The following is a 25,448-nucleotide window of genomic DNA, read 5'->3' on the forward strand; positions in this document are numbered from 1 at the left end:
CGAGCATCAGAAAAAAATGTTACCTTTAAAAATCTCCCTAGGTTAATACCTTCCAGAGCTTAAGGAAGGAGCTCTAAAGTCAGGGAAAAACAGATTAAATTACATGAACATTTTTAACCTCTGCTTATCAAAGAACCTCACAAATGAGAAATAAAAAGATAGAGAAAATATGGGTTGCAGTTAGTAACTCAAGACACGATGAATGCAGGAGTTCCCACAACATGTTTATAATTAGCACAATAAATTATTTTGGGGAATCTTGGTATTTTAAAGTGAAATTACAAATAACTTCGCAGATGAGTCAAAATAAATTATTTTCTGTGTTTATTTGCAAAACCCTAGCTACTCACCCCACTTCCCTGCTTAAATGCTTGAGTGACTTTTTTATTCACTTAGAATAAAATTCTGAAAGACTTGCTGCTGTAAGTCCATTCTCCTCCACCCCTTTATTATTATTATTATTAATATTTAGTTCTAAATGGACACAATGCCTTTATTTTATTTATTTATTTTTATGTGGTGCTGAGGATTGAACCCAATGCTTCACACGTACCAGGCAAGTGCTCTATCACTGAGCCACAACCCCAGTCCCCTCATTCCCCTTTCTTTTACTGGTCACCTTTGGGTTCCTCTCCACAATGTTTCCTGCCTTGGGACTTAACAGTTACTCCCTTTGCCTCACATGCTCATCAATGATATTCAGATAACCTGTTCTATCAGACCCAATGGCCCAAATGCCACTTTCTCCAAAGCTTTCCCCAACTACCTAATAAAGACAAGCACCACCCAGCCCTGACCTTACTCTGTTCTATTTTCTCTACAGTGCCCAGCAATAGCTGAAACCCTCTTTTTAGTGTCTGTCCCTCCCACTGGAACAAGCATCTGTACTGCTATGTCCCAACCTCAGGGTCTGGATCCACAGGGGCTATGCATGTATTTGGCTTTACAAAGGAATGAATACAAAGCGCATCTGAATGTTTTGATGAACCAAGATTACTCCTATGAACCTAAAAGTTATGTGTTTAGTCAGAGGATACAGAAGTCAGATCTGGCTGGTGTCTCATCTACTGCACTTTGAGTTTTATTTTGCCTGCTTTTTAAATTCTCTATCTTGTCTGATATTAGCTATCACTGCCTTGACATCTCTTGGTGGCACCTACCCCTACTACAAGCATATGGCAGTTCTAGAAAGTAAATTATTTAAGGATAGGGCTGTTCTATCATGGAAATGCAGTAACTTTAGGCCAGGGTGCCGTGGTACATGCTTGTAATCCCTGCAGCTCTGGAGGATGGGGCAGGAGGATCAAGAGTTCAAAGCCAGCCTCAGCAATGGTGAGGCACTAAGCAACTCAATGAGACCCTGATAAAATAAATAGGGCTGGGGATGTGGCTCAGTGGTCAAGTGCCCCTAGGTTCAATCCCCAGTACCACAAAACAAATAAATGAATAAAAATTTAAAAATTTAAAATAAATAAAATGCATTAACTTTAGTGCAGATAGACATACCACCTTCTTGAATATTTCAAGGGTTTTTTAGCTCTCCTATAGATTTCAGACAGTTCTTGGAAAGAAGAGGTTGCGAGTTACTAGTTTCTAGACCTAAATTCTGACGCTTTCAATATCTTATACCACACTGCCCTCTTACTAAAAGTGTTGGCATCTCCTTCATTCATAAGTCAAACAATAGGTTTAAAAAGCAGAGTTTTTTTTCCTGAGATTAAGCATGAATTTGGAGCTGAGGAGATAGCTCATGTTGGAGAGCACTCGCCTAGCATGCAAAAGGCACCTTCAAGGAAAAGAAGAACTCTTTGGGGCTGGGGAGGTAGCTCAGTAGGTAGAGTGCTTACCTCTCAAGCACTGAGCCCCCTGGGTTCAATCCCCAGCACCGCGAGGGAAAAAAAAAAAAAAAAGAATGAATCTGGGTTGGGAATGTGGTTCAGTGGTAGAGTGCTTGTCTAGTATATGTGAGGCACTAGGCTCAATTCTCAGCACTGCATACAAATAAATAAAGGTTCATCAACAACTAACAAAAATATTTTTTAAAAAAAAGAATGAATTTGCTTTTCAGAAGAAATATACTACTAAGCACAACCAGGTACAACTATAATTTCACTTTGTATTAGCAAATTTAAGATTCGAGTCTACTTTCCATACAAATCTGTACATGAATTTCCAATTTGAGAGTTCAGTGTGGACTTTTGGCCTATAAAGCACAGCAAAACTGTAATCATAAGTTACACCCTACAAACTCCATCCCAATTCAGGCCTTCCCTGAAAGTTCCTTAAGACTAAAATTGTCTTGTGCCATCTCCTGAAGCCAGACTAAGTACAGGGTGGACAGGAGGGGCAGACACTCTAACTGGTTAAGGGTAGGCCCACCCTTAGATTCGAAATACTCTTGAGTTCTTCAGATTAGAGAACTAAAAGCTATGCAAGAAAGTTGAAGAAATGACTGAAGACCTCTGGTAGGGGTCTTCATTTCTCAAAAAAAAAAAAAAAGCAAAGGTGTCTCAAAGAAGGAAGAACCCAGGCCAAAGGGCAAACTGTGTTTCTACTTTCCTCAACTGCCTATAAGAAAATAAACAAAATCTTAATGTGTTTAAAAATTAAAAAAAAAAAAAAAAAAAAAGAGGAGATAGGAGATGTGGAAAGGAAACCAAAAGTCAGAATATCAAGCATGGACTTTGGGAAACTATCACAGAATGTAAACTAGTAGTTCTAGTTTACATACATTTTGAGTATGCTGATAATTGTTGTGGACAGTGGACAAACTACTTCGACGATTGTCCCTAGAACTGTGATTTCACATGGTCAGTCGTCACACTGTAGTCATAGGGACTCATCCATTTCTGATATGGATGTTTCTCTGGACAAAGACTATAAAACCGCAGTTAAAATCATAGTACACCTAGGAGAGAACCCTGATCTGGTAGTTCCCAAATTGCTGCATTAGTCTATAGTTACAATACCTAAATTCTTTTTACCTGCTCTTTTTAGATACACATGACAGTAGGGTGTATTTTGACATGTTATACATACATGTAATATAACTTATTCTAATTAGGATCCTATTTTTGTGGTACAACACTTAAATTCTAAGCTTTTCAACTACTTAGAACCCTTCTTGGCAGAATGTGGGGTCTGGACTTCAACAAGATAATGGAAACATGCAGGAATGGGGATCAAGCCATTCAAAGGGCAGTCAAGCTCTTTGACCTTGTTTCTCAATACTACCTCCTTTAAAGGAAGGGAAAGATCTGCATATCCTTATCCCATTACAATATCTAATGTTTGAAAACTTAAAGAGCAGGACTGAATTTAAAGGCTGAAGTTACAAAGGCATTTAAAACAAATAGAAGCAAAAACAAACAAAAATCCCAGCAACTATCATATCTTGGCTCAGTACTGACTGCTCTAAAAGTTAATTCCCAGTATATTCATGCTTTAAAACCATTACTGACCCTGGGTTGTTTGGTGGCTGGATAAACTCCAAGCTTTATCCATACAGTAAGTGTTTTCTGTATTACACACACAAAGTTTCCACCAAATCCTTTCACTAAGTGTACATCCCTCTTCTTTAAATTCACTCCAATACAAATCTAATTCTAACCATGCCGGCTATTCCAAAATCATCTCCTTTCTAAAGACTGCTTTGGCTAATCCCTTTGATAATCCTTTAACATGACTGCAGTCACTTTTATGACTCATTTAGCCAAGTAGGGTTCAGTTACTGGATAACATGCATATATCATAATTGCTGAGCAAAAGACGCGGGAATGCAATCTTCCACGCAATCTACCACGGGAAATATTTTTCTCCCCAAGGCTTTTTCTCTCTGCTTTACAGTCCGGTATGGTCAAGTGCACATTGGGCACCCCCTTTCGTTTGCCGGAGTGCCTTCAACTGTGAAATCTAAAAGTATGCTATGGGAAGGCTCTAGCCAGATTAATTTACATGCGCTAGAGCTTTGCAAGGGCAAATGTGCTCATTTTAGAGAATCAAATTATAACCTCTTTTGCCAGCACTTCCGCAGGTACTGGGCTATGAGTTTTCCTACAACCTTATGAGGAAGACTCATTTAGTCAGACCCTTTTAACACAAGAAGAGGCTTGGACACGAAAAGCTGAAGTGCCTTGCATAAGGTTAGGGTGAGGCACACCCAGTGAGCCATCCTAGTCCATCTGACCCCAAAGACCTACTCCTGAACCTTGTCCTTGCCATCCCGCCGCCCCTGACATCTGCTGCCAATGTCCGTCATCCCCTAAGAGGTACACCGGTTCCCCCAAGAAGTTTGGGAGCCTCGAGTCTGGAAAATCCGCAAGGGCAAGAGTCACTGAACAGGTAATGCCACCCACCGGAATGCAGAATGCAAGAGGCCATTTCCAGGAAAAGGGGGCTCACCTGTAGGCAGCCACGGCGCGGGTCTGCAGGTATTTCTGGGCGGTCATGACTCCCACGAAGAGAAAGTTCCTGTCGCGCGGACCGCCACCCAGGGCCGAGCCGTGTGGCCACAGCTGCGCCCCGTGCGCATCGCCCCGCGCCCCGCCGGCCTGGGACGATGCCGCCGCAGCCGCTACCGCCTGCCCGTACCGGCAGCCTTCAAGGCTGGTGCGGCGCCGCGGACCCGCTCGTTTCAGCTCTGAAGCGCGGGGCAGGACAAGCCGCGAGGCCAGCACGAAGCCCAGCACGAGCCCGAGCAGCACGCTGAGCCAGGCGCGCCGGCCGCGCGCGGCCATGCCCGCGCCACTCCGCCCGCAGGGCCGCTTCTACTGCAGAGGCTCCCCGCGCCCTCAGCCCGCCGCCCCCGCCAGCGGAGGCCAGCCCGCCCTAGCGCCGCGAGGCCCGGCCCGGACAGAGCCGCGGCCGCCGCGGGCCCGCCGCGCCCATGGCGGCCCCCGAGCCGCCCGCAGGCCCTGCGCCGGCGCTTTGTTCCGCACGCCCGCCCCCACCGCCGCGGCCTGCGCCTTTAAGAGGGGACCATGCCCGGCGCGCGCCGGCGGCGGCTCGGGAGCGAGGCGGCGGCGGCTCCTCCCGCTTGCGCGCGGAGGCGCGGGGCCAGCGCGACAGCGTCGGCAGTGGCAGTCGGGCTAGAGCCCCTGTCCCGCCCTGCTCGCGTCCCCCGGCTGGCTCCGCTTGGCTCGTGCTGCACCCGCCCCCGTCCTCTTCGTGGCTGACGCCGCCGCCGCAGCTGCACATCCTCCGGCTTAGCTCGCCATTGCAACAGAAGCCCTTCACGTCACGCACAGCGCGTTATGAAGCGGCCCCGGCGGCTGCGATCCGTGACCCCTCTCGGGATCCGTCCGCGCCACGCGATTGGCGCAAAAGTGAATGGGGGGCGGTTCACGTGGCCAAAGTTTGACAAAAAAAAAAAAAAAAAAAATTAAATTATAAAAGCCCACGTGCCCCGCCCGCCGGTGTGGTCTGCGGCCGGGCGGAGGGGGCGTGTGGCCGTGTCTGTCCTAGAGCTGCAGGCCCGGTCGGGCGCCGGCTCCAGCAGCCCGTTATCCGCACCGGCGGCCACGCCCCCCGCCGGCCCGCAGGCTGACTCTGCATTGGGTGGGAGAACTGGTCTCCGAGTGGGCCGCTCCGGGCAGTCCCTCTGCGCACCAGGGCGTCGCTAATGGGCATCTCCAGGGCGAGTTTTGCAGAAGGGGCTTCTTGGCCACAAACTACACGAATCGCACGTTCCTCGTTCCCAGACTGTCCTCGGATAAACCCCACTGCCGCGCCCTGCCCTTCAGCCTCGCTGACCTCCCGCCTCCTTGCTTGTGTGGACCCATTCACACTGTATCTTTGTTCCCGCAGTCCTGTCGGCAGGAACCGCACGTATAGAATCAACAGTTTGGGAGCGGTTTGCGACGTGCAGGCTTGGAGAGTGAACCGTGAATTCAGTTACCTTGGAAGAAAGGAGGGAGGAAGGAGCCATACTTTATGCCCAAGCTCCTCACTCAGTACTAGCATTTAACAGATGTTGAAGATACGGTAGAAGATGTTAATACTCTGGGCAACAAAACACTACTTTTATTTGTAATCTGTTTGGGCAGATAGCTGATTAGTATCGCTCATCTGAGTCTTTGTCAATATTCTGATAGAGTTAATCTACAAAAAGGTCCTGGATTTCTGAAGACAGGTTTTGGGTCCTTGCTCCTCTACGCTAGGTTTTATACATTTCCTTTACGAAAACGTCAGTTAACAAAAACTGAGTACGTGCCTATTCAACAAATGTTTGTAAATATCAGTCCTGTTACTTAGTCGCCAATATATTATCGGGGTTTTAAGAGCAAAGTATTTCCTGGGCCTGCGGGGTTCTCATTTAATCAAATGAACCAAGGAATTCGGAACAGAAACTAAACATGCGTGGGGTAATCTTTTTTTTTTTTAATTTTTAGTTATAGATGGACACAATAACTTTATTTTATTTTATTTTTTTAATGTGCTGAGGATCGAACCCAGTGCCCCACACGTGCAAGGCAAGTACTCCACCACTGAGCCCCAGCCCCAGCCCTGGGGTAATCATTGAGTCTCTTTTCATTACTAAGACCAAATGAGATTATTACATGATTTAAAATACCAAGCTGTGGGAGATGCAGATACTTTCTCTTTAACTGAATGGTGGTAGCTCTTGTTTATTCTTTGGAGTACTACTATTTTCTGAGACTCTTGTGATTTATGTCAAAAATAGTTCATTACCCTCCTCCCAACACTCCCTCTCTAAGAAGTGATCCACATCCAAAAATAAAATATGATTATGCAGTGAATACAGGATTTCAGCAGTGGTCTTGGGAAAAATACAGAACATACAACCATGAATTACAGGCTCAAAAACTATATAAAGAGGTTTCCAGTAAGACCATAAACCACAAATGCTGGGGAGTCACCAGAGCCCCCAAATTCAGCAACAGCCCCATAATTCAAAATGATATATGTAAGGCATAAATCTGGCAAGATGTAGACCTGCAGACTTTCAATATCGTGACATAGTCAATGATTTTATATTTTCTAATCGGCTTTGGACATGTCCATATTTCCTCTCCTAAACTAAAGTTCAATAAAAAGTACAGAAACGTGAGGAAATAATATTTTGTCCTCCTCAATCCCCCAATTCCTAGAAATCCCTGGCTTCCTGAGTCCAGATACAGCCTCAACTACAGGTTCAATAGGGGAGCCTCCTGGAGACTCTGGCAGCTCCTAACACACATGTCCCCTCACATTATTTTTAAAGATGGGAAGAACACTGGCTGATAAGATTCTGTAGGTGTTTCACTGCAGTAAATTAAGAATAGTTTAATGATGTTGGGTTCTTGATTAGCTGCACTGGGAGCCTTCTTTGTTATTTTGAGGGAGTCATTGACCACAAAATAGGTGTGGTGTTAACCATAATCAGATACAGGTCCACTTGCAGGGGAAACCTGAATTGTGGGCTTATTCCATGAAGACTCCTAATGGCACCTGAGAGGCGACTGGTGCTGGATAGGGGATCAGGAGACTGGGATAGGTTCTGACTTCTACACCAGATCTTTCTACTAAATCAGGTTAAAGTCTTCTGGTAGTGAGTCTAGACTGATTTTGAGAAATTTGTTTTAAAATGTGGGATCATCTACTTCCTTTCTGTTTGCATGTCTGTGATTCTCTGACACATAAAATTCATCTCTACCTCCATGAGGGAATATTTTTTCATAAATTGCAACTTTGTTTCCACATGAATCACATTTTTTCCTGCTGCTAATACATCTAATGCCTGTTGCAGGTATAACATTTCGTGTAATTTGCAGCAATTTCTTGGAAACCCTTGGTAAATACCTCAATTGTTTATTGGCAGCAAGCCTTGAACGACTGACAGAGTTCATGTAAGGGCTTCTTGAAAGACACAGCATCTGGACTCGAGCCTCAAAAGAGGGTCCCTGAAAAAAAATGGTAATAATTTTTAAAAACTTTTAGAAATGCCTCTTTTAAGAAACAGTGAATGCTGAGAGTTGTGATAATCCATCCTTTCAGAAGGTTCTCTTCACAGCTTGCAAAGAATATCTGTAATGACCATTTTACTAATATTACCACTAAACCTCTATTAACCCAATAAAATTTTGCCTCATTATTAACATTGCTATTAAACTGACAGGCAAGATTCTCATTACCTTTTTAAGATTCCTCAATTTTTCATTCTAGTTGCAGCATTTCCAGTCAGAGACAGGAAAGGGTAAGTGATCATGGGTTATGTTCTGGCTTCCAAACACTAGCAATACAACACTGGTTGCCTGGAACACTCTTCAGTGCCTCATGCTTCCTTGTTCTGCCTATCATCTCTGTGCATCATCAGTGTGTTTCTCATACAAGCATTGTGGGCATGTGCACATGTACATGAGGACAGAGACAGAAAGAAGAAATTGAGCATAACTCTGCACACTGGCCGGATGAGATGTAATCTTGATAACCAGAAACGACTGCTGCCAGCACAGGCACTCTTGGGAAACTGCCTAAATGTTCTTTGGGAGATAACCTCCCTGAAGGGGCCAAGGACAGTTTGCTTCTAGTCTAAGACTTAATCCTTGTATTGCAAAGAAGTTTGACTTTCCCATCTGTTGCCAAGAAATGCCATTAATCTTTAAAGCAGGGTCAGAATTTCTGCAGCTGGAGGGTTTGCACAAAGACATAGCTTTCATTCACAGGAGGGATATCCCCTCCTCCACACCCGAACCCTGGTGCTGGTCAGCTGGTCAGCATGGCCACCTGAGGCCTAACCACAGTTGGGGTCAGTTCTTGTGGAGACATTCCAAATGTGTAGCTCAAATCCCCTTTGTTTTACTCAAGGCTTAATGAAGCATCAAATCACTTTGAATTCAAGCTGCAGAAGAAGGTTTAAGCTACTAATTGAGATAGCAGTAATTCAGATCTGCAAACACCTAAAGTACATTGCAAGGATAAAAGAACATTTACACCAGAGCACCCACTGCTAAATTACACCCCCTGTGCACTTCCCTGATCCTTTGCACACCCTGTTATTCTGCTATCATGCCAGCACTAGGGTCATAAATATTCTTATCATTCATCTGATGTTTGATAAGGGCTGTTAGCCAGGCCTGCCGATGAAGGGTTCTCTAGGAATTCACACTACCAAGAGTATGATGAAGCATTCTGTCATGCAGTCGTGCAACTTGTTTGGAGGGCATTTTATCACCATTAGCAATTGTAAATGCATTTACTTTAGACCCCACTTCTGAGAATTTATCCTCCAGCCATATCAGTACAACTGACACTTGTTCTCTGTGATTGTAAAGTGTGGTAGCGAACTGTTAGACTCAAGTGTCCATTTATAGGGGAGTGGATGAAAAAACCTTGGACTAGTTTTCAGAAAATAAAATTAGGTGTTCTTCTATTTTTGAGGGAAGATGCGCCCTGATAATTCCATCATTGGTTAAAAATACTATAAGTGGAAAATGCATTGAATGCATCTAACCTACAGGACATGACAGCTTAGCAGTTTCCCCTCCTAATGGTGTGGCTGACTGGAAACAGTAGCCCTCAGCATCAGAAGAGAGGATTGCATCACAAATCACTAGCATGGGAAAAAGATCAAATTCAAAATTCAAACTAGAGTTTCCACTGAAAACACATCACTTTTGTCCCATCATAAAATTTAAAAATCATCAGTAAATCACTATAAACTGGGGCAATCTCTCTTCTGCAGCTATAAAACAGGGAGCAGCCTCTCTATATACTAAAACAATAAAAAACAAAAGGCAAGAAGAATAAGAATGCTGTCAGTGGGGCATGGTGGCACACACAACTCCGGAGGCTGACGCGGGAGGATCACAAGTTTGAGGCCAGCCTCAGCAACTTAGGGAGACCCTAAGCAACTTAGTGAAACCTTTCTCAAAATAAAAAATAACAAGGACTGGGGATGCAGCTCAGTGGTAAATCCCCATACTAGGGGGAAAAAAAATAAGAATATTGTTAATGTTTTTATAACAGGGCTAGATGAATGCATGAGAAAGTGAAGCTCTATGAGGGGTCAGGGGAATTGGGGAGTGGGGGTTATTGGAAGGAAGGATGTGAATGAGATCTTCCAAGGAGTACTTTTAAATGTCAGTCTTGCTTTTTTCAAATGTGATTGTATTACCTAATACAAAAAGGATAAAAACATACCAATTTTTCCACACATCAGATGTTCCAAAATATTAACAGTTTAGACCATGAAGATCACAGATTCTATCTCTCAGCTGTTTAGCCAGCTTTCTTGTCTTACAGAAGTGGACACTGAGACCCAAAGAGATGAAGTCAGTGAGTGCTGTCACCAGTCATAGCCAAAGAGCCCAGAATGCATCAGATTCTAAGCAAGAATCTCCACAATACTTTATTTCGAGTTTTGTCTCTTAACCTTCAGCAATGAATTAAAAAAGAAATTTCATAGAACTAATTTGAAGTTAGTATCATTGTTAGTATTCTTCTAGCATGGAAATAGTAAGAGCCCTCTCAAATCATCAAAATGCCTATGTGGGCTGAGCATCCCTAATTCAAATATCCAAAATCCAAATGTTGCAAAATCTGAAACTTTTTGAGTGCTGCAATGAGGCCACAAATGAAAAGTTCCATAACATTAAGCTTTGTTTCATGTACAAAATTATTTAAGGAGCTGGGGTTTTGGCTCAGTGGTAGAGCTCTTGCCTAACATGTGTGAGGCACTGGGTTCAATTCTCAGCACCACATATAAATAAATGAATAAAATAAAGGTCTATCAACATCTAAAAATACTAATAAAAATTATTTAAAATACTGTATAGGATTACCTTCAGACTATGTATATACTATATGAAGCATAAATGAATTTAGCTCCATCCCCAAGATATTACATTATATATAAATATTCCAAAATTTAAAAAAAAATACACAAACACTTCTGGTCCCAAAAACTTTGGATAAATGTACTTAGAATCTATTTATCTATTTCTTTTTTTTATTAAAAATTTTTTTTCAGTCATTGATGGGCCTTTATTTTTTATATGTGGTGCCGAGAATTGAACCCAGTGCCTCACACATGCTAGGCAAATGCTCTACCACTGAGCCACAACCCCAGCCCTATTTCTCTACTTCTTTAACACTTACTCCTCCTTGTATTTTATTCTTGGGCCTTCCATAATCCTAAGGATTTATGATGTCTTTTTCTTTTTTCTTTTTTCTTTTTTCCTGGTGTTGAGGATCAAACCCAGATCCTTGTGCACACTAGGCAAGTGGTCTACCAGAGCTACATTCCCCATCCATGTGTATTTTTATTTTTCCCGTTTTAACCCTTAAACACATTTTTAAAAATTTTTTCAAAATGTGTTAAGATAGTAGACATAAAAAGGTTGGGTCAGGACAGTGCTAGAACTTTGTGACAATGGCGCCCTCTTGTGGTATATATCTATTCTTGTCAAGTGAGGGCTTTAATCTTGGACTTAAGAGATCAGACACTTTATTTTATGGTTAATAATAGCCTATTTCTCATTATAGCCTACTAAGACATTTTCCAACGTTCTGTAATTGTAATTGTTGTTAACTATCTGGTGACACTGTAAAATGAAAGTTGAGCAAAAAAAATGAACTGAGCTGGGCACAGTGGCGCAACCTGTAATCCCAGCAAGTTAGGAGGTAGAAGGATGGCAAGTTCGAGGCCAACTTCAGCAACTTAGTGAGGCCCTGTCTCAAAAACACTCCTGTGAAGTGGAATCTACTCTTTGAATAATGAAACTGAATGAGAATGTCAGGGAAGTGGGGCTGATTTCTGCAGGTTTAGCAAGCACCCCAAGTGATCCTGATGCCCAGATTGGTATGACAGTCATGAATCTCTTCTTTCACGTGACAAATGGGCCACTGATCTCCTAACACCTGCAGAATACCAGCCCATGTAAGCTTATTGTATATGGCTGCAGATGCTGGTTGAGAAGTTTTTGCTTTCCTGCACTAGTCTGGCCCCTAGATTTCACATAGGAAAGGATTCTGCAGGTCATCACTGCATTTTTTAATACTTGAATTGAACCATTCTACCACTGAGCTATACTTTCAGTCTTTCAAAAAATTCATTATGAGGCAGGGTCTAAGTGCCCAGCTGGCCTTGAAATTGCAATCCCTGCCTCAGCCTCCTAAATATTTGGGATTACAGGCATGTGCCACCATGCCCAGCCTCACTACAAAAATTTGAATTTCCAAATAAGTGTTACAAAACTGTGCAAAATTGGGAGTTTTAGCCAGGCACTGTGGCACATGCCTCTAATCCCAGAGACTTGGGAGGCGAGGTAGGAGAATTTCAAGTTCAAAGCCAGCCTCAGCAATTTAGGGAAACCATGTCCAAAAATAGAAATAAAAAGGATGAGGGATGGAGATCAATGGTAGGGTACCCTAGCTTCAATGCCCAGTACCACCCCCAAAAAACTGGGAGTTTTTTTTTTTTTTGATACATTCTACTGATGCTGTATACTGCACCAACATCAAACAGTATCACAATTCAAAAGCTTATCCAAATGCCTTCCCCAAGCCCAGAAAATCCTGATGTTTCATGGGATCTGAGCAGGCGTGGGGTGAGGAGTAGATGGAGTTAAAGGTCAGCAATGTTGTTCACATCAACACCAGTGCAAAGATGGTGAACCCATCTTTGTCCCCATCAGGGGGTCATCATTTGGTTCTGTAACACCCCCCAAAGGTCCATGTGTTCAAGGTTTTGTCTTCAGTCAGTGGTTCTATCGTGAGATGGTGAAACTTCAGGAGACTGGGCATAGTGGGAGAAAGTTGGATTATTTGGTGTGTGCCCTCAAAAGAAATGTTGGGATCCTAGTATCTCTTCTTCCTCTTTTTTTTTTTCCCCAGTTGCCACTCATTCCTACAATTATATACTGGGCTGCCATAGGCCCAAAGCAGATAGCATATACGTTTCCTCCTTAAAAAAATGATTAACTCAGGTATTTTGTCACAGTTATAGAAAGCTGACTAACACAAAGAGGCTATTGACCTTTTTGAAACTTCATTTTTAAAAATTTCTCCTGAAAATGACACTTTCAAGCTATTAGCATCCATGTACTGTCTCAGTGGTAGGGGCTTGCCCTGGTTATGTTCCCTAGGAAAGACCTTAGACCCCACTAACACCTGAACTCAAAGGGCGCTCTGAAAATGTATCCTGCCTAGTAAATGGGAAGGAAACCTCAAGATATAACACACTTTTATTATCACAAACTGGATATGGCCTAAGATACAATTGGTCCTGGTATTTAGCTGCCTCTGGTAGAGTAGTTCAACACGATTTCAGCAATGTTGAAATTAACAGGAGGCATTCTAATGAACTAGTGTAATTTGTTTCTTCTCCAAATTTTCTGGATTTCATGCCATTTTCTGATTGATTCGAAATGGTTTTAAAATGAAGTTTTATACCATTTAACTTTAAATCAGACATAAACATTTAAGTCATTGAAAAATACATTTAACCTGGTGTTGTGGCAAATGCCTGTAATCCTAGTGACTCGGAGATTGAAACAGGAGGATTGTAAGTTTGAGGCCAGCCTCAGCAACTTAGTGAGACCCTATCTCAAAATAAAAAATAAAAGGACTGGGAATATGGCTCAGTGGTAAAGCACTCATGGGTTCAAACAAAGAAATTTAAATTTTAAATATTTGATAGCAATAAAACCAACTGCTTCCCCATCACTGGAAGCAAAGTGAAAAGTTGTACTGCGTGGATTTGGACATGGGAGCTTTCCAGGACACTTGTGTGGAACATATTCCAGGTCAACCCACCTCTGCTTCACTTCTTTGTCAATGCTTGTGATATCAAGGGAACAAAGCTCACAGAGACCTCAATACCCCACAGAGAGCTCTAACCCTGCCCCAGAACCACCCATCATATCTGGGTTCAGTCAGTAGACAGGAACCTCACCAGTTATGTGAACTGAGAGAATTTTTAAAACCAGTATTACTGAGGTATAACTGATGGACAGTAAACTGTATGGTTAAATTTACACACACACATGCACACACACACGTACATGTGTCATAGATAGGTGTCACCACAATCAAAATAGTGACCTCCATCACCCCCCAAAGTTTTCTTGCACCCCTTTTTGCTCCCTCCTTCCAAGTCTACACCTCTATTCTCAGGAAACCACTCATCTGTGCTCCATCATTATTGATCAGCATGCATGTTCAAGAGTTTTGTATAAATGAAGTCATATAGTATGTACTCCTTTGGGTGCTCTGTTTCTTTCACAGAGAAGAAAATACCTTGAAACATGCTATGGCATGTGTCAATAGTTCATTCTATCTTATTGCTAAATGGCCTTTCAAACTAATAATGTACTGTAATGTATAAAGCTGCTCCCCCGCCTTTTCTGTTGCAGCCATTTCCCCACCTCCCAACTACTGTCAATCTGTGAACATCCTAGCTAGCTATTGGTTCATCAGTCAGCCTGCAAGTATCCTTCTCTGATATTGGTCCACTGTTAGCTCGGTGGGATTCAATTGCTTTACTGTAGCTACCCCGCCATCTTTTCTCATCCTTCTGTCTCTCCTCCTCACTTTCTCTATCCTCCTGGTTTTCACACTCTCTCTAGCGCACGCCCTTTCTCATTCTCTTTCTTTCTTTTTTATTGTAAACAAATGGGATACATGTTGTTTCTCTGTTTGTACATGGCGTAAAGGCATACCATTTGTGTAATCATAAATTTACATAGGGTAATATTGTTTGATTCATTCTGTTATTTTTTCCCTTCCCCCCACCCCTCCCACACCTCTTTTCCCTCTATATAGTCCTTCCTTCCTCCATTCTTGCCCCCCTCCCTAACCCTAACTCTAACCCTGACACTAACCCCTCCCACCCCCCCATTATGTCTCATCATCCACTTATCAGCGAGATCATTCGTCCTTTAGTTTTTTGAGATTGGCTTATCTCACTTAGCATGATATTCTCCAATTTCATCCATTTGCCTGCAAATGCCATAATTTTATCATTCTTTATGGCTGAGTAATATTCCATTGTGTATATATATACCACAGTTTCTTTATCCATTCATCAATTGAAGGACATCTAGGTTGGTTCCACAATCTGGCTATTGTGAATTGAGCAGCTATGAACATTGATGTGGCTGTATTCATTCTCTTTCTTTCCCTCTCATTTTCTCTCTTACCCTGCAGGGAGACACTCTGTTTGCTTAATAAACTCCCTTATGTGATTTCCTGTGTCCGGCGTGGTTTCTGTGGGATTCCTTACATTGGTGCCATGACTTGGGATGGGATCTTCCACTGTCTCTTAAGCAAGTGGAACCCCATCTAAGCCCCAGTGCCCCCCAGACACAGCCCCACCTTCCATTCTGCCCGGACACTCTGCTCTGCATTCATCGCCGGACTTCAGGTTGGTGAGTCCTCTAGGCGAGTTCCCCTAGGCTGATTTATACCCTCTAGGCGGCTGAGGGGTGGGGGTACCCCCAGCCACAACTTTTATAGTTACAACTGGCCCCTATAGTCGGTCCTATCTGCCGGGTGGATTCCTGATTTTATGGTGGAGATTCTCTCTCAGGGTTGAGGCTCATCTCGCACTCGTGCACTCGCACTCGAAAACCCTGATATCAGGTCCTCAACTCTTCTCGGCTTTTGCCTGGCCCCACATTGATGTTTGTGTGATGACACCATCTATGTGCCGCCTTCTCGTCTCCAGTCGACCACTCTGTGGCCTCGGGACACCGGGGCACAGACTGGGCTGTATCAGTCCCCACCATGGGATCTGGGTCCTCCAATCTGGCAGATTCAACCCTGGGAACCCTTCGCCCGACCCCCAACTTAAAGCCATCAAAATTCGTTTGTGTAGGGCTGGGGAGATAGCTCAGCTGGTAGAGTGCTTGCCTCGCAAGCACCAGGCCCTGAGTAATGGCACACAGCTTCCGTGAGTGAGCGGGCAGATGGAAAGGGATTCCTTATCCTCAAGTCTCTTCTTTCTTGCTTCTTGGCTCTTCCTGCAGGCTCAAGCGCCTCCAGACCCTGCTAATCCGTCTTCCCCTGCTCCCCCATGTAATATAAGCAGCCCCATTCCCCACAAGTAGTGGGAGATAATTGTTTGACAATTTTCTGCATCCAAACCTTAATTAATTACTGGTGATTCCATTTTATACTTTCCTTGTAAACTCTGTTGCCTGATTAATATATTGCAGAAGTACACCATAAATTAACTTGAAATAGTAAGCCATCACCTATAGGACAGATAATGTAGACCCCAATTAGATAAAAGGAGGTAAATAACTAAAGTTATAGATATTGAAGTTAAAGTCCAGTACTCTTGCTTTATGACTGGTGAGACTGGCTTGCTTGATGGTTAAGATCAAACTTAGAGATTGAGATTAAATACAGAGGTCAAGAAAAGTCCATATTTGGGTCTTGCCCTCAAAGTCAGCCTGAACCCAGGGAACAAGAGGACTTCTCTAAGGAGGTTTGCAACTCTTGGTCACACAACCTCCTGATCAAGGAGATTGATGAGGCCACTAGAGGAAAAGCCACTCAGTGCACCTGCTGCAGAGGAGGGTCAAGGAAAAAGGGAGACATCCCTGGTACTTTCAAGAGAAGCCACCTCATTGAGGAGACCCTGCCTAACCAATGGCACTAATGGAGCTAAGAAGCTGCTCTTAAGTTCTCTATGAGTGACCCCTGTGGGAACTCAGCTGACTCTTTAACAGACAGGAACAGGTCACTTTGGCCAACTTGATCTTAAACACCTAGTAAAACAGTTAAAACCAAAATGTAGCCATTCTTGGGCATTTAAAAGAAATAATACTTAAACATAACTTAAGATGTACACTTGTGTTAACCCACTAGAATAAAGGCTAAAAGCTACAAAAGAGATTCTTAGGCAAATGTGCCTGATAACTATCAAGAGAAACTGCCAGAGTCAGAAGTTTTAGTCAGTTTAAAGCCTACAGACACAGGTAGGCTTAATCTATGTTTGCTAGTAACAGAAGTATAGAGATCTCTACTAAATGTTGTGTTTACATTCCTGATAACCTGGACAATGTTAAAGTTCCCAAATAAAGGCCTTGTCCTCTCCAGCCTTTGCTAGGCCTTGTTATGGGAACAACTTCTCAGTTCTTCCACCCCCTGGTGAGGAATTATTATCTTCTGTCATCTTTATGATATTTATTGGCATGTTCCAGATTCTGCAACATTTATATTGTATCAATCTCATTTCAGTACTCATGTCTTTTTTTTCTTCTCTCATAGAAGCACCCATCCCCAGATGCTTTTACAGCCTGCTCTTCCCCAACCAGACTTCTACCTTGGACCCCTCAATTGACCCAATTTCTAAAAAGGGAACTCCAAACTGCTTGCCCCATGCTGCCCCCTTCCAGCTCGAAGAAACCAGATCGGTCATCACCCCCTTTCCCTACAGCAGTGAAGGAGTTCCTAAAATTAGAGGAGTGAATGAAGCCAGAATTGGGGACAGGCAGTTAGTGTGGAAATAGGGGATCAGTCAAATCGAGGAAATGAAGTCCATGAAAACCATCTGCCTTTGGAAGTCTGGAAGGAGAATGGACTTTTTACATCTCACCTGCAAAACTGTCCCCAGTCACTTAGGCAGGAAGGAGAGAGAAGGCTTCGAAAAGAACTGGAGAGCAAAAGATTTTCTTATAAAAACAGAAACAGGGGAATCTAATGTATAAAGCTGTTCCCCTGCCCTTTCTGTTGCAGCCATTTTCCCGCCTCCCAACTACTGTCAGTCTGTGAACATCCTAGCTAGCTATTGGTTCATCAGTCAGCTTGCAAGTATCCTTCTCCATTATTGGTCCCCTGTTAGCCCAATGGAATTCAATTGCTTTACTGTAGCTACCCCGCCATCTTTTCTCATCCTTCTGTCTCTCCTCCTCACTTTCTCTATCCTCCTGGCTTTCACACTCTCTCTAGCATGCGCCCTTTCTCATTCTCTTTCTTTTCCTCTCATTTTCTCTCTTACCCTGCAGGGAGACACTCTGTTTGCTTAATAAACTCCTTTATGTGATTTCCCATGTCTGGCGTGGTTTCTGTGGGATTCCTTACATGTACCACAGTTTAAAAGTTCACTGATTTCAACTTGGATTATTAAATGTACAGCTTTTGTGAACATTCATGTCATTTGCAAGGCTTTATATGGACACATGCTTTCTTTTCCCTTAGGTAAATATTTACCAGTAGATGGCTGAGTGGTACAATAGGTGTCATTTCACTATTTTAAGAACTGTCAAATTGCTTTCAATTTTCTTTCCCCCTTTTCTCTCCAAACCTCCCACCCCCCAGATCAAACCCAGGACCTTGAACATGCTAGGCAAGTGCTCCACCATTGAGCTGTTTCCCATTTTCCATTCCTGACAGGAGTGTGAGAGTCCAGTTCATCCACATCCATGCCAAGTGTTCACACCAATACTTAAAATAGTAAGTATTCTTAATTTTAGTGACATGGGCTTAACTTTAGTGACGTGGACTTGGGAACCATACCTTCGAAATGGGTTTGGGGTCTGACTTACTCAGATGTTGGAGCAAGTCATGGCTGGCAGGGAAGTCGGGACATTCGGGATATCACTGTTAGCCTAGAAAAGTGGGCAAAAGGAGAGCAAGGCAATAGGAAAGCAAAGGACAGTGAATTAGGCACAAGGGCAACAGGGGAATTATAAAGACTGTGGGGTCAGCTGGCTGCTTCTTGATGACCCTCAAGTGTACACACAGAGAAAAGGACAAATTGAAGGCAGTCTTCGTCCAATGCAGAACACAAGGGGAAGATCAGGAAGCCCTGCTGGACTATCATTCTCTGCAACTATCAGAGAGAAAAGGTTGAAAGCCAAATCTAGGCCTAAATAAGGGTTGCTGAGAACCTTTTTTTTTTTAAGATTATTTTCTATTTAATCATTTCCAAAGATCGGTAGACAAAATAATAGAAAATACAAATATAATTGAAAGGGAAATTTCTGGGTGATTAAGTAAGGGTTTAAGTTCCAGCTCTTTTATTATTAGCTGTCTTATTATGAAGCACACCTTGTTTATATTCTCCAATTCTGTTTCTTTGTAAAGTGTTAAAGTTATGGAAATATGCACTAAATAAAATCATATCTATAAAGCACTCAGTATATAGGTTGACATTTAAAATCCTTTATAATTGGTTGGCTGACTCTGAATCACTTCCAAAATTAAGGGTTCAAGAAAGACAGCCTCTAGAGGAATGCCAAGATCTCTTGCAGAGAACTTTGAACCTTTAAATCCCTTTGTCTCAGTCCCTCACTAACTGCCTCCTGCCTAAATTGTCTTTCAATTAACGCACCTGAGGTAGCTCTTTGCCTCCTGATGCTGATCACCCTCAGACCTCACCCCACAGCTCCTCACAGTCTCCAGGCTACAGGAGGAAGTTGATCCCAAAGGAAAAGTACAAGCCTGCTGTGGGAGGCCACAGCTATACAATGAGAAGTGTGGCAGGATCCCTATCTAACCATACTGGTAGAAGGTGGAGAAGGATTATGGAGGGGGACTCCATAGGTGTCAGGAGGTAGAAGAAAAAAATTATAAAGCTTGCTGGAGTCAAATTTATGAAAACAGGATTCATGTTTACTGTGTTGATAGGAGTGCCTAAGAGTAATGCTCATATCTGCTTAAGTTAAGGTGGCCTCAGGGTCAACACCCAAGGGACTGGCCTGAACAGACTGTGGATAAGCCCCTGAAGCTCATACAGGTTAGTCTTCTGGTGCAAGAGTGGTTGGAAAATGAATTTGGAATGCCAAACTTGAACTATCCAGTATGGCCTGTTGCCCTATCCTCAAGTCAGCTTTGCTCAGATCAGTTACCACCAGGGAAGTTCAAGAACGTTGGTGCTCCCCTCGCCAGCATCTTTTCAAAGCTTTGCTGAAGGGATGCCTTCCAAATCATCTCCTATTATTAGAAGGTGTCTGAGCATGTTACATGTGATAAATCCATGCCACTTTTATTCTTTCTGAGCTTTGGACTGTATCTATATTGCTTACGTGAATAAGAGAAAATTCTACAGGACTACATTTCCTATAGGTTAATGTATTAGCTTCCTGTGGCTGCTGTAACAAATGACAACGAAATGGCTTATAAAGACAGACATTTATTCCATCACAGTTCTGAAGGCTAGCAGTAACGCCTGGTGCACACCTGTAATCCCAGAGACTTGGGACTAAGGCAGAAGAATTGCAAGTTTGAGGCCAACCTCAGCAATTTAGTAAGACCCTGTCTCAAAATAAGAAATTAAAAAGGGCTGGGGATGCAGTTTGGTAGGTTCAATCACCAGTTTAAAAACAAAAAAGTTTAAAGACTAGAAGTATAAAATTAAGGGGTCAACAGGACCAAACTTCCCCTGAATCTTCTAGGGAAACTTCCTTGCCTTTTCCAGCTTATGGTAGGCCCAGGAGCTCCTTAGCTTGTGGGCTGCATCCCTCCAGCCTGTCTTCTCATGGTCTTTTCTCAGTGTCTGTGTCTCTTCTCCTCTTCTTATAAGGACAACAACTGTTATGGACTGAATTGCTTTCACCCCACCCCACCCCAATTTGTATGTTGAAGCCTTAATCCCCAGTATCTAAAATGTGGACTGTATTTGGCAATGGGGTCCTCAAAGAATTCAGTTAAAATGGGGCCAATAGGGTGGATCCTAACCTAGTCTGACTGGTGCTTTTAAAAAACAGATTAGGACACACAAAAGAGACAAGAAGGCAAGAGATAAGACCACATGAAGTGACAGCAAGAAGTGGTCATCTACAAGCAAAGGAAGTCCCAGAGGACACCAACTCTGTAAGCACCATCCAACTTCCAACCTGTATAACTGTGAAAGAGTAAACTTGTGTTGTTGAAGCCACTCAGTCTGGCATTTTATCAAGGCAGACCTAGCTGACTAATACACTAAGCACACTGAATTAGGACCCACCCTAATTCAACTGCCCTCATCTGAACTTGACATCATCTGCTAAGATCCTATTTCCAAATAAAGGCATATTCACAGGTACTTCATGGGGATTAGAACTTCAACATATTCATGGGTAAGGGGACACAATGCAACTCTTACCAGGTGCCAGTTTAGTTAAACAACTTAGCAGATCACCCAGGAACACCAGCTTTCAACTGAATTCAGACAATAGGAGGTATTGACAGAGGACTGGTAGGTGAGAGATCAGAATATTCTGATTCTTTTAGCTGGGTCTCTGCAAGTTGGCTGCCTGTACTGAAGACTTACCTCTTTCAGGCAGCCCTCTCCATGCACACCTTTCTCTAGGTTCTAGTCACTTTTCAGGCTTTTGAGGCATTAATGCTCAAAAACTCCCCAGTGTTACTAGCTTCCCCTGGTATTGTACCATGCCAAGTCTTGTCTGCATGTTAGCAAACAGCTTCTTTGTTACACACTCTGCAGATAACCAGTTTGAGTAACCACATTTTCTGCTGGCACCCTGACTGATGCAGGCCATTTCTTAAGCTCTTTGGGGGTCAGGATGTAGTTGTATTGGTCAGAACATGATTCTCCACAATTGCTACACATTCCCTTGATTATAAATCTTGGGGGTGCTGGGATGGTGGCTCAGTGATAGAGCTCTTGCTTTGCACATGTGAGGCACTGGGTTCGATCCTCAGCACCACATAAAATGAATAAAATAAAATAAAGGTATTGTGTTCATCTACAAGTAAAAAAGTTAAAATAAATAAGTCTTGGGGATGATCCTAAAGATCGAGTGGGGGCAGATTTGATCCAGCTAGGGAGAGAATTCAGGCTGCAAGATGTGCATTGAGGCTGCATGAGTTCATCTAACACCTGAGACTTTACACTGAACTCTACTGCAAATGGCCAACTGCTTCCCCTCCCAGCATCTGTTTCCTTGCAATGTGACTTTATAGTTTCTCCCACTGAGTGTTGGGAATATTCCTCTGGCTTTTGCATTGGGAGTAGCCTTATAAATTGCTTTAGTCAATGGGATTGTAGCAAAATGTGAAGCAAGCTAACCTGAAAAGCTTTGGCACTGTCCTTGGAATTGAATTGCCATGTGAATGTGCCCAAGCTGGCCTGATGTTGATTGAGAAACAGAAGGCCAACCACCTGTTGCCTAACTGACAACCAGCCAACTTCCAGACATGAACTACCTGAGCCATCAGCTGACCACTGACATATGAGTTGAGTGTAGCCAAAGTCAACATAGAAATGCCCAGCAGAATTTTAGGGATAAATGGTTGTTTTAAATCATTCCAAGTGGTTTGGGATGCTGGAAAAGCAAATGGATACATCTTCCAAATCAGAGGTCACTTTGTTGCCAATCAGCTGAGAGTTCTTTTTACTCAATTCAGATAGAAATCATGAAAAGGCAAAGTACAGCTCCTTTGGTGTTAAAAACTCTCAGTTCTTAGTGTTAGCTCTACCGAGGGCTCTGCTCAAGTCAGAGCAGACATCACAAAAAGGCAAGGCAATACCATCTGAAGGAGGTGGTTTTTTGGTTTGTTTTGGGTATTGAATTCAGGGGTACTTGATCACTGAGCTACATCCCCAGCCCTATTTTGTATTTTGAGACAGGATCTCACTGAGTTGCTTAGCGCCTCGCCATTACTGAGGCTGGCTTCAATCTCTGGATCCTCCTGTCTCAGCCTCCGGAGGAAGCTGCTGGGATTACAGGCATGTGCCACCCCACCAGCCTGAATGAGGTTTTACTGGGGTTTATTCTGCAGCACAAGAGAGGCAATAGTGTTCTGAGACTGGGTCTCTGGGGACAAGAGTAGTGAAGATTATATAGGCAAAAGGGGCAGGCTCTGCAGGCAAATCAGCAGCAGTTAGTCACAGAACTTTAGCACTGTCATGATAGCTTAGTTGTATGCCTCAGCTGTCAAGAGATGGTGGAGGTACTCACTACCTCCACCCTGGAAAACCTCTGGGTCCACCAGCAGTAGTTAGGACAGCCCCAGGAGTGGTGGTGGTCGTTGCTGCAGTGAGTGTGGCAGCAGTAGCAGTGATTACAGCAGCAGGAGAAGCTATAGCAGCTGTCAGTGAAGCAGAAGTGTTGGTGGCGGCAGTCACAGGGGCAGTGATCAGCACAATAACTGTCACAGAAGCAGCAGAAGTCACAGCAGTAGCCACCCCATGGCCCCTGGAACAGATGTGATAAGACATTTGGGAGCTCTTAATGATTTGTTTTTATTGGAGGGGGAGTGAACCCAGGAGCTCTCTACCATCAAGATAAACCCCCATTCCTTTTTGTTTTTTGGGACAGGGTCTCACTAAGGTTGCCCAGGCTGGCCTCAAACTTGCAATCCTCCTGAGTTGCTGGGATTGCAGGCATGTGCCACCACACCTGGCCCAGAGCTCCTAAGTTTTAAATAATGGATGTATGTTCCATCCACCCTAATCATGGAGCAGCATTAATAAATTGTTGGGCAAAGAACACACAAATCTTCAGTGGAAACTTTTGTGTAGATGGCACTGTGTCCTTGGCCAAATGACTAGAGAGACTTAAGAATCATGCCTCAGGGACTCTTTGCTGTCCCTTTCTCTCTCCATCCTGCCATCTCTGCTGGTTCCTCCTCATCAAATGTTTAAACAGCACTGCTAAGTCTTTCTTAAAGAGCAAGGTCACACCAAATAAAACCTTGGTTCCCTCTGGGTGAGAGGACTCTGGGTCTGCTCCTTGTCCTGCCCTCTAAGTGCACTGAAGATGCACTTCCTGGGCCCATAAATTTCAGACTTTAGGGACATTTGGTTTCATTTCACTTGATAGCACTGGACACATTTTATACATGCCCCTCCTGGTGACACTCCCTTCTCTTCTATAGCAGTACACACTGGGTTTACTCAAATGACTGACCATGCCTCTCTCTACTCTGTGTTGTCTACTCTTGAAAAGTTTTCTATAGTCTCTCCCATCTTTTTGTCCATTTGTTAAATCTATTCTGCTAAAATTGTTCCTAAGGTCACATGTGATGGTGTGATGAGCTTAATTCTCACCTGAAGTTATCCTTTTTTAATAATCTTAAGATATAAGCACTTTTTTTTTTCAACACTAGGGATCAAACCAAGGAGGGTGAGCATATGCTAGGCAAGCACTCTAACCACTGAACTACATCCCCAACTAAGTATACTTTTAAAAACACTATTCACCTGACTTTGGGTCCCCCACCTTGCCTGTTTTTTCCCCTTTCTTACTCACTTAGTTTTGCTTTTTTTTTTTTTTTTTTTTTTTTTTTTTTGACCTTCCTAACCCCTAACGTCCAGTGTGCTTCAGAGTTCAGTTTACAAACCTATTGTCTTTTTCTACCTACGTTCAATCTCATTCAGGGGTTGAAGGGACACCCCTCACCCCAGCCCTGTCCAGCTCCAATGCTTGGAATCTTCAGGAAGCCCACAGACCAGGTTTAGGTGACTGTTGTGTGCTGCTCAGCTTCAATTCTCCCCCTGTGGTAGAACCGTCACACTTTCTTATCTTTCCCCCATCCCAAGACAAAAGTTTTGTTGGTCTGCAGATGCATCCTGGATACCTAGTACAAGCTGATACCTGTGAGTGCCCTACCTCATAGAATTAGAACAGGCATTACATCTAATGCCACTTGATGTAAGTGGTGATGTGGATTCAAGTACACAAATGCCTTTTCTAGAGATTATGCAGGGGGATATTCATGGCTTGAGATGAAATGTCATTGTATCATAACCCAATTCAAATGCTCCATCTCAAAATACACAGTGGCAGGAGATGTGCTCTGGGAAATAAGACTCCAAGCAGGTTTGGAGATGTTGTAAACAGCATTAAGCATAGGCCCTGCCCTGCCCTGCCGATCTGGCAGTCTGCTGGGGGACAATACTGAGTGATGACAAGCAATGCATGGTGAGAGAAATGACACAAAGTACGGTAGAACATGCCTATAATCCCAGCAGCTCAGGAAGCTGAGGCAGGAGGATCACAAGATTGAGGCCAGCCTCAGCAACTAAGTGAGGCCCTATGCGACCTAGCTGTTCTTAAAAAAAGGGCTGTAGCTCAGTGGTAAAGTGCCTCTGGGTTCACTCTCCCATACCTCCCCCCAAAAAAGTAGTCCGATTTAGGAGGACCTAACAAGGTGAATTCTGTAGCCATAGGTTGCACTTTTATGTAGGAGTTGGAAATATTAGGAAGTAACACAGAGATGAAATAAGCACTGTCTTAGCTGTTACCAGGAAGTACCATGAGTGGGTGGCTTATAAAACAGCTTCTCACGGTTCTAGAGGCAGAAGTCCGAGATCAAGGTACTGGTATGGTTAGGCTCTTCTAGGTTGCAGAGTCAACTTTCTTCTGACCTTCCTCACATGGCAGAGAAAACTCTGTGGTCTCTTGTAGGGGCATTAATTCCCATTCATGAGGGTTCCACCATCACAACCTGATCACTGCTCAAATGCCCTGCCTCAGTGCCTTGGGAATTCAGGATTTCAACATAACATAAAGAATATGGGCAGCAGGTAGGTGCAGCACAACCATTCAGCC

The 25,448-nt window shown here is 43.4% G+C and overlaps 1 protein-coding gene across 1 annotated transcript in view; it reads right to left on the reverse strand.

Annotated features, from left to right (window-relative positions):
- Chsy1 (chondroitin sulfate synthase 1) overlaps positions 1–4,798 on the reverse strand; it is an 82,317-nt gene extending 77,519 nt beyond the window's left edge. Inside the window, exon 1 of the mRNA XM_047539807.1 lies at positions 4,402–4,798. Within this exon, the coding sequence (XP_047395763.1) occupies positions 4,402–4,736 (335 nt within the window). The 5' untranslated portion in view covers positions 4,737–4,798. The remainder of the gene's footprint in view (positions 1–4,401) is intronic.
- Positions 4,799–25,448: the final 20,650 nt, after the last annotated feature.

The sequence above is a fragment of the Sciurus carolinensis genome, chromosome 2 (assembly GCF_902686445.1).
Source record: "Sciurus carolinensis chromosome 2, mSciCar1.2, whole genome shotgun sequence".
Taxonomy (NCBI): domain Eukaryota; kingdom Metazoa; phylum Chordata; class Mammalia; order Rodentia; family Sciuridae; genus Sciurus; species Sciurus carolinensis.